The sequence below is a fragment of the Pteronotus mesoamericanus genome, unplaced genomic scaffold (assembly GCF_021234165.1).
Source record: "Pteronotus mesoamericanus isolate MK-2021 breed Mesoamerican mustached bat unplaced genomic scaffold, CSHL_Meso_final contig_68, whole genome shotgun sequence".
NCBI lineage: Eukaryota > Metazoa > Chordata > Mammalia > Chiroptera > Mormoopidae > Pteronotus > Pteronotus mesoamericanus.
The window spans coordinates 26,017,856-26,028,302 of NW_026555234.1; the positions used below are offsets into that span (position 1 = coordinate 26,017,856).

The 10,447-nt window shown below is 35.2% G+C and overlaps 1 protein-coding gene across 1 annotated transcript in view; it reads left to right on the forward strand.

Annotated features, from left to right (window-relative positions):
* The window catches only part of SLC30A9 (solute carrier family 30 member 9), a 64,944-nt gene extending 54,960 nt beyond the window's left edge, over nucleotides 1-9,984 (forward strand). Inside the window, exon 18 of the mRNA XM_054582123.1 lies at nucleotides 6,763-9,984. Within this exon, the coding sequence (XP_054438098.1) occupies nucleotides 6,763-6,807 (45 nt within the window). The 3' untranslated portion in view covers nucleotides 6,808-9,984. The remainder of the gene's footprint in view (nucleotides 1-6,762) is intronic.
* Nucleotides 9,985-10,447: the final 463 nt, after the last annotated feature.

Sequence of the window (10,447 nt, forward strand, 5' to 3'; positions counted from 1 at the left end):
CCCTTTACATTCTTAAAAATTATTGAGGACCCAAAGAACTTTGATTTGATTTATAGTTATTGATACTTACCAAATCATAAATTAAAACTGAGAAATTAAAAAGTATTTACTTAAAAACATAATAAATCTATTACATGTTAATATAAATAACATTTTAACAACAACAAAACTTTTCCAAAATGAAAAAAAATAGAACAGTGGTATTGTTTTATATTTTTGCAAAAACATAAGACAGCTGTTTTCCCTTATCTTTTTCTGCATTCAGTCTGTTGCCGTATATGGTTTTGGTTGAAAAATATGCAGAAAAGGAGAAGCCTTTATAAGTATTCTTAACACCTGCCTTTTCAGGTGATTGCGATAATTCTCTTTAGTATGACACCAAAGCGTAGTTGCCATGTGGAATCTGAAACTGCATCAGTGAACTTTTTATGTTTGTGAAACTACGTGGCACAGTCCGGAAGAGCCCCCTTGTTTCTGTTTCTAACACAGTTTCGAAGTTCGAGGGGTCCCTAAGATCACTCTCAGGTTAGATAATTCACCGGAAGTATCCAAACTCACTAAATGCTATTAAATTCACCATTATGGTTTAATTACAATGGAAAGATAGAGATTAAAACCAGCCAAGGGAAGAGGTGCATTGGTCCACGTTCCAGCACGGAACTTCAGTTGTCCTGTCCCCATAGAGCCATGGATAGTATTTCTTTCCTAGCAACAGTGTTTGACAGTTTGCAGGGAATATTGTGAATCAGGAAAGCTCAGCTAAGCCTTGGTGTCAAGGGATTTTATTGGGCTTCATAGTTGCCCAGCTAGGCAGTTGACCTTATATCTTCAGCTCCTTCTGGAGGTAGAGCAGATACTTTGTGGCTGAAGGTAAACAAGGACATATTTATCAGGCAGGACACTCCAAGGGCTTAGAGATCAGCTCCCAGCAGCCATGGGCAAAGGCCAGACCTCTCTTTGGGTATGATTCATTCTCTACTACATACTATTACATTAAAATCTGTTGGGCTATCTTAGTCTCTGAATGGATATTTTACCCATGTATGATTCTGTAGTATTATGAATGGGTCATTTGGAAAATAATTGGTTTACAGACTCTCTGCACACCTTTTAAATGTTAAATTTTAAAGTAGAAGCTGTCAGGCTTACAGTGGATATGGGTTTTCCAGCATTCTGATGTTGACTTAAAAACTTGTATTTTATCATTAGCAACAAATACTTCTGGTTGTTTTCTTTGAAGTAACAGACTCATTTTTTAAATTTTTTTAGCAGCCTGCCAGATATCCAAATTTGAATAACCTCAGTTTGTTAGTTATTCTTTTAAGTAAAAATGGTGTTTAGATTTTTAAAAACCATCTGATTCAGGTCATAACTCAAGCAATCACAGGAGTGCTTTGCCTTGTGACATCAGACTTCAGTATGAAGCAGAATGGCTTTACACGTCCCATTTTGTCACATGATATTTTTAAAAGTCTACTCAGGAGTTCAGGTTTAATAAGCAGTACTTTTTACTACATGATGGACATTTTAAAGTGAAATTACCTTTTTTTAAAAAACAACTGTGAGTGTCTGGCCGTCAAGAAACGAGATGACTGCCTGTATAGTTTGGTGCCATTTGCCTTGAATTTTGCAAAGGTGCCAGCAGTTTTATCTACCAATGCTGTTATGCCATCAGAGGAAATGTCTGTGTAGTTAAAAAAAAAAAATGCAAATACCATCTTGTGTTACTATGAAAATAGTTTTGATCTTGCAGTTTCCCTGAAAAGGTCCCAAAACTTCATTGACCCTTGGAGCATACTTTGAGAACCACTGTTCAAGATAAAATGGGAGGTGATTATTTTTGTGCAGGATGACATGAGAATGAATATACTTTGCTTTTTCAATTCCATCTGTTCTTATTTACCTATTAAGGAAAATAATGGACTTTTAAACTCAATATTTTATCTTTACTGTGTAATAGAAACAATAAGTCAGAAGTCAGATTTAACAGTAAATACAACATTGATCATTCTGAAGTCTTATGATAATCAAATAAGCTTGTTCTTGCCAACTTGGTATTTTAATAAGGAACTATTTAATCATTAAGTGTTTGAACTGTCTCAAAAGTGTTTTTGAATTATATAAGCCTTTCAAACCAGGAAGCCAAGTTGAACCCACATTTTCGGGTGGAAACATCTCTGACTAAGGTAATAAGGCATAAGTAATATTAAGTAAAAGAAAGTCCTTCAGTGATAGGACATAAACCGAAAATGCATGAATATAATTCTTCTTTCTTCTCATGAAAATAAGCTGACTTTCTTTGAAAACAGAAACTTTGTACACTGGCATATTCCCTGTTTTTAATATCTAAGCATGGCTGCCTTCTAAGTTTAAATTTTACTAATTATTGAATTACTTGGAACATCACACACTCCATGAGAAAATTCTGCAGCAGAATAGCGATCTCCATTGAGTAAAGCCATTGATCCAAGTGTTAGAGTAGGTGGTATTTTTAGTTTAAACTCTGCAACTTGCTTACTTCTATGTGAAGATGTTAAAAATAATAGAAGCTAATTTATAAAGTCCCATATTATAAATGTGAAATATATCTTGCTCTTATTTTGAAGTTCTTTAAACTGTTAACCTGAAAGGTTTTTTGTTGTTGTTTTTCTGCCTCTGTATATCAGTCTGTTGACCGACTTTTCTCTATACTTTCATGAAGTTTTTTGTGTTTGGGAGGAAATAATTTTGTTGGAAATGGGAACATGCCATAGCATTTGCAAATTTCTAATCAGTAATGTTCCAGTTAAATACTCTGGCCTTTACTTTGTTTTTTCCTTCCCTAATTGCATTCTCCTATACCATTTTCTTAACACTGCAGCATTGCAAAATAAATTACATAATTTGGTTTTTATCTCCCCATAATTGGAGTATTGGAATAAAATCTGTGGTGTATAAAATGTTCCAGTTAGCCCTGACCAGTGTGGCTCAGTAAGTTGGGCGTTGTCCTGCAAAACGAAGGGTTGCTGGTTCAATTTCTGGTCAGGGCACATGCCTGCCTGGGTTATGAGTTCGGTCCCCAGTTGGGGTGCTGATCCATGTATCTCTCTCACATCAGTGTTTCTCTCCCTCTCTTTCTCCCTCCCTCCCCATCTCTCTAATACATAAATAAAAATTTTAAAAATAAAATGTCCCAATTTGCATTGAACAGTGCTTGGGACATAATAGATCAGTAAGTATTTGTTGAATAAGTGAAAGAAAATTGCAAGTTGGACACCAATTAATGATTTTCAATTCTATTTAACAAATACTCCGTTTCTATTATGTACATGACAGCTGGTTAGGTACTAAACATTAAGATTTAAGGATATTCTATTTTTTTTATTTATTCGTTCAGCAAACCTTTATTTGTGTTGTCTGCTTTGTATTTGATACTATATTTTAGAAATTTGATAAGTTTTCTCTCTGAAAACAGTTTTTAAAAGAGCAAAGTAAATTAACTTTTGGTTTCTTTATCTTGAGATCAGATTTTTATTAATACACATCTGTCACATAGTGCTTGTAGATGGAATAATTTCAACTTTCCCTAAACAGCTCAAGTTTTTAAAGTCATATTAGTGTGGGTAAGGGTTGAATGAACTGGGGAAATGAAATTCAGTTTCATTTCTGTTTGAGGATATCTTATTTATTTCCAGAGAGAGGGGAAGGGGAGAAAGAAAGAGAGGGAGAGAAACATTGATTTGTTGTCTCTCACACGCCCCCGGCTGGGGATCTGACCTGCAACCCAGGCATGTGCCCTGACTGGAAATCAAACCGGCAACTCTTCGGTTCTCAGGCAGGTACTCAGTCCACTGAGCCACACCAGCCAGGACGAGGAAATCTTTTTTTCATTCCATATTGAATTAAAAGTTCTATATGCAGGAAATGGCTTAAGATAAAACAGTGAGAAGAAAAGTGTGCCCCCCATGTTCGCAGGTCCCCGGCCACTCTTAACATTAGAATCCAAGAGAAAGTACTCGCAGGTACACTTAACAATGCACGTTACCAGAAAAATCCCATCCACTCTCAGTGTAATACTCTAGCTGAAGCTAAACTCCATGTTTTGTGTTTATAATTGAGTTCCTTCAATATGACTAATATGCAAATATTCCTAGCATATTTTTTAAGCTAGGAATTACTGATCCTGCCTGGTTATCAGAATCAATTTAGAGGATCTCTTTTGCCCCTGCTGATTTATTTGTACTATTTTTATCAAATAATATACAAAGTTTGTAAAGTCAAGCAGGACTGAAAAGCTTATAACAGAAATAAGTGTCACTTGCCTCACCCTCCTCAATCCTTAATTCTGTTTCTCAGAGATAATCATTTTTAATACTTCTCACAGTTTTAAAATATTTACTGCCATATTTTTACTTAGTCTTATACCATTCCTCCTGATTTAATCCTGTGGATGTCATGGCTGATGAGGAATACAAACAAACTCTTTTTTAAAATATTGTTACATATATTGGGCGCACAGGTTCAAGGTTATGAGGCGCTGCACATTTCCACGTGACTGATATTAAGCCATAATGTTTAACACACTAGTTTGGTTTAGCCTGTAGTCTGTAAGTGTGTGCTGTGACTCGACAGTAAAATACAGCATACTCTGAAGTCAGTGTTGCTGTAGTTGTTTTTTGCAAACTTCAAGGTCAATGTTGTATTTTTTTTTTCATTTTCCATTGAAAATGGCTGGAAAAATACATCAATTCGATAATCAAAGAGATGTTGCAGAACTTAAGTGAATGCTACTCGAGTCGCTTATTAAAATATTTTTGCCCGAGTGTTGTGAAAAGTATTTATGCCTCAACCATAGCAATATTGTTTGCAATGACTGTTACAAATATTTTACAAAGCCAACTATTAAAGATCCTGATTAATTAATATTAAAGGAATTTTTTTTGGTTGTATTTTTTTTAGCAGTATCCATGTTTCAGTTATTTGAAAGGAAAACTTTTTATTCTTTAGGTTTTTATATTTCTTTGTTTATAATTTCTAGATTGTAACTGAAAATAAATAAATAAATAAATATATAACAAATAAATAAAATGTATTTTGTTATATAAATATGATAAATGCAAATTTGCAGTGTTTTTATTTATTTTTATTTTTTGCATTTCAGCACATACTAGTAATGAATGTATACCTCAGATACATGCAGCCTGTGCTGTAATTCTTTTGACTGCAACCTCCTCAGGGTTAAACATTATTTTGTCTTTGACAAAATGTAGATTTAGTTATTTTTATACGCTCTTTTCTGTCCTCCATTCTCACAATATCATAACTACATTTTATTGCACTTTGAATCCCACAAAATTGAGTTGGGTGTCCTTACTTTATGTACCCATGGGGATAAAAACCAGAGCCTGTACCTTGCTCTGTCATAACAGTCTGCTGTGATTGCCTGCTTGCTTACCTGTATTTCCTCACTAGACTTAATAAATTCATCAAAGACAAGTACTGCTTGTTTCCTGTTAATTGTTGTATACTTAAGTGCCTGGCACAGGGTAGGCATATAATAAAGATATTTTTGTTGTCCCTGAATTGATGTTCCTAAGCTATCATTTAAGATATTTTCACAACCTGGCTTCCGCCTGCCTTTCTGGGTTCTCTGACTTTGCTTGTGCTGTTTCTTCTATCTACCAGGCGTGTCCAGCCTGTGGCCCGCGGGCCGCCTGCAGCCCAGGGTGACTGTGAATGCGGCCCAGTGCAAAACTGTAAATTAACTTAAAACGTTATGAGATTTTTTTGTGTGTGTGATTACATGTCACAGTGTATTTAATGTGTGGCCCCAGATAACTCTTCTTCCAGTGTGGCCCAGAGACGCCAAAAGGTCAGACACCCCTGCGTCTAAACCCTCTTCATCATCCTGTTGGAAAATACTACCTTCAGACCTCACTTAGTGTATCCTCAGTGAAGTCCTTCTGGATATCATGAGCCTAACACTTTTAGGCTCTAACACTTTTGTTCTAGAATTACTATTTCGTATGGTGTAATAGGAGCTTGAGGTCTGGTATCAGGCCTGGAATCTACCCTGGTTTCATCACTTATTAGCTGTGTGACTTTGGACAGGTTAGACTATTTCTTCAAATTTAAGTTTTCCCATATGTAAAATGGAAATAATTGGGTTATTATGAAACATTTTAAAGTATCTGCATGCGAAGCCCTTACCACAGTAATTGACACAGGAATAAGTGCTCATTAAATGTTAACTGTTACTATTATTAACTATAGTGCTTAAGCTCATATACGGTTATTGCTACACTTATCTCCCTGGCTAAACTGAGTTCCTCAGAGTCAGGAACAGAGTCTCACTTAATAATCGTAGCTCCACTTTCTGGCAAATATCTGGCTCAAGACTGTACATATTGTTACAAATATAAATGAATATCAATGTATTTTTTCGGTTATTGTTGCCTTGATTTTCTTTTTGCCACAAATGAGAGTATTTTCAGTGCTTTGCAATGCTTGACACATAATAGATCCTTAACCCATTACTGTATTAATGAACATATGAACAAACTCAGGCTGGCAGGACTCCTTACTGTATCGTTCATAGTGTGTTTGATTTATTCATCTATTGATAGTTTTTTCTTTATGTACGTAATTTCTCTTGCTATTACACTACAATGAAACAGCTTGACCAAATATTTACAATGGCTTTAGCAATCAAAAGGAAGTAATAAAAGGAAACGGAAGATTCTATTTTGCTCTGAATAATGTGGTGATGATTTTTCCTTCCAGAAACGAAATCCTGAAGTTCGACATGTTGATTTGGAGATACTATAGATCTGATGGAATGAATCACTTCGGAACAAGCCTTGGAAACAAGTTTGTTGAGCCGCCTCTCCCACACTGAAGGCGTCAGTGCTGTTCAGAAGCCTTTTTTTTTTTTTAAGATGAAGGACAATTCAACAATCCACAGAACTAAAACACTGCACATTGAATCAGTTTGGAAATCATGTTTTTATGGTTTAGTAGGAGACGTTTTCATTACCTTAAATTGATTATAACTTCTCATTGTGGCCTGTCAGAGTGTATTGTACCTTGCAATCATGTTTCCTTCATTCACATTCGTAAAAATAAGCAACATCCATAGAATTATGATTTTTAATTTTGTTTCCATGGAAGATTCCACTCCAACAAAACCTGCCAATCTTGTACCTGCTGGCTAAATCTTGGTTTGTGGTTTTTAAATAGTCACTCCGTTTCAGTCTGTCTGTCTTTATAAAATGTGGAAATTATTTCTTCATACCTTGTAATTTTGCCCTGAGCGCTAAGAGGAGCAGTTTCCTAACCTGGTTATCCGTAAATGTTCATTCCAGAATTGGCTTAGTTACTGAACGGAAGGCATTTCAATACACTCTTTAAGGTCATAGTAGTTGCCATTTTGTAAATTTTCTTACCTTTCATTTGCTTGTTTTCTTTTTTGGTTTAATTTTTCTAATGGTAAAATAACCCTCGGTTTTCTATGGGCCAGTGTAATGACTGGTTTCTTGTGCTGTTTTTTTTTTAACTGACTTCAGTGCCATCGTATGTATTTAGTAGTACATAATGCATCTATAAGTATTTTGACATTCTGTAAAATGGACTAGAAATATTTATAATTTTATAGACGGGGCAGCATTTTATTTTTAATTTATTTAAAAAGAGGCACTACTTCTGTAAATCTGAACTGTGGGATATTTCTTGCTTTAAGAGGAAGATAGAAAGGCAAATCTCTTATGCAGAAACTTGTGGCCGTGATTGTGTCTAGTATCATAGTAGTGTGTCTGTTACATGAGTTCTTTTGCAGTTTCACATGGGCATGTAGCATAATATAGGGCTATAATAGTATGTAAGTAGCTTTCTGATGATCCTAAAGTATCAAGGTAAAAAAACCAAAATTCAGTAATTGAAAATTTAGTGCAAAAGTACAGCTCTGTCTCCATGCATCAGAACAACTCATATGCACTTTAAGACGGTCAGGCGGCACCGAGCAGTCCATGCGAGGGCGGGGGGCGGAGTGGTCTCTGCTGGGAGAGTGGGTGCTGACGCGCGGGCCTGTATGAGGTCGGTGTCTCAAGCTTTACTCGGATTAAAGTTTATGGATTGCGGCAAATTATAATGCTGGAGACAATTAAAAAAAAATCTGATTTAGGGGGTTTTGATCCAGAAATGTCATTTGTGAAAATTTACATTGTGATACATTTTTTTTTTTTTACCATTACAGAGCATTTTGCATGCTGTACATTTTAAGTGAAATAACATTCCAATTTTATTTTTTAAGATATATAAATTATTTTATATGTACACATACACACACACAGTTTGATTCTCTGTTCTTATGGTTTCAGATTCGTCACCCCTACTTTTTTCTAAAACTGTTTTTTACCCATTATAATTCACTCTGCACTTCATGTTCTTCCTCCTTCCCCTTTCCCACCTGCCATTTGTTATTCCATGGCAATGCCTTATGGGGAAAGGTTACCAAATTATATCCAATCCCCTCCTAGCAAAATTACTGTGAAAATTTTCACATTGCTTGACAAGAATAATTTATTTAAAAACATCTCAAAGTCGATATATAGAAATTATTCCAAATGGTAGTTTTTTTAGGACTTCCAAAAGGAGGCCAGTTCCTGATACTTCTAAGTTTTAAATCTGATTTGATTGAGGTCATACCTATTCTTAAATAATAATTGAAGGCTTATGTTTCTTATTTTCAGTGCTCTTCTGCACTGATGTTTTGCAGATTGCTTAAGCAAAATTTGATATGAAGAAGTACAGCATATCAAGCAAGTTGAATATTTTTATGGAATCAGAAAGTGTATGACATCTCTGGACCTTTTTTCCTTTTTAACTAGTCAAATTTGGATTTGAAAACCAGGGAATTTGGACCGCTCTCTCTTAAAATAAGATAATATTCAGGTTTCTTGTTTTTTTTTTTCAAATTAGTAGTTCTTACTTTAAGTCTTTTCCGGATCCATATCATCTGAATGTTTAAACATAGAAGTCTCAGTATTTTCCAGGAAGATAGCTTCTGTAGTAGGATAATTGCAAAAATAACGTTGGGCAGAGAAGAGGGCCTTCAAGGGCCTGGGACCCTTCTTTGTACTAAGCTGAAATCTGGGAACTATCAGAGGTGAAGTACACTCATTTTCAGCTTTGGCTGGGAATGCATTTCTAATCAGGTCCCACACTAGGGTGTGGTGGCACGTCGTTTAGACCGTGGCAGAGGGAGGATGAGGGGTGGAGACCGATTTTTAAGTGGACCATGTTGGTGGCCAATCGTATCTACTTCCCAGGAGGAGGATTGCTGAACATACAGAGGAAACTGAGCTAGGATCAGACTGAAGTTTTTCCTCCAAAAAAGTTAATCTCTGCATATATCATCCCCGCCCCCCCACACCAAATAACCCAGAATAAGAAAATAGCATAAGACTTGAATTGGCGGTATATGATTTTAGTGCAACCTTAATTAGACTACAGTTTGGATAATGCTTTTTGCTAAAATTGTACCATCTAAAGGAAATGGCTGAAATCTTATATCTGATAACTTTTTGGGGTAGAATGCTAGGAGCTACAGAAAATTGCACAGGCATTTGGGATTTATACTATTTTTCTCAGATTGTATTTGTCAAGCTTTGGCATTTTTAAAAAATGTGATGACCCCCAATTTGCCAAACTGTCGGAAGTCAATGAAGCAAAGAATTGAAGGTAAAATGTTGATTCAAAGATTGTCTCTCCTTAATCCTTCATCCCTGTCTCTGAAATGGAACTTTGGAAGGTATTTATGTAGAAAATTGGTCTTGAAGCCTTTATATTTGCATTTAAAAGTTTCCTAGCATTCCTAGACTTGGTTTTATGGAAAAAGAAGAGTTTTGTTTCTGTTACATTGTATTTCAGTTGTCTGATTTCACTGGCGGATTAAGGCGGTCCTGGTCCCTCAGGATGCTCTTTCCTTAATAAATGTTTTATGTAAATAAGAGCAGTTCACTGTTTGTTTTGGATTTTTTCACCCTGGTTAATAAATGTTTTTTAAACATAAATCCTTCTTTACCTCACATGTTAAGAACTAAACTGTGTAATTGAATACAATTTACCGTAAAAATCATGCCTATGTTTTTTAACAGAATTTATTACTGAGTATGCCTTTTAGTCCATAAGTTTCTGGTTTTACAAAACCAATATACAACAACTCTTAATCACGTTACAATCAGTTTTCAATATAAAGAGAACTATTATTAATATGCAGTTAGGATGTCATGTGTTTGCTAAAGTACAAATCTAAAAAGTTACATCCTTTAGTGGTAGATATTACTACATTTTGATAAACTAAAGCAAAATACAGAATTGTGTCTTTGTCTTTAAGGGCTTGTAGAGGTTTAAAAATAGATTTTAAAGTAAAAACATACCTGTTTATATTATAATGACTATCAACAGGATA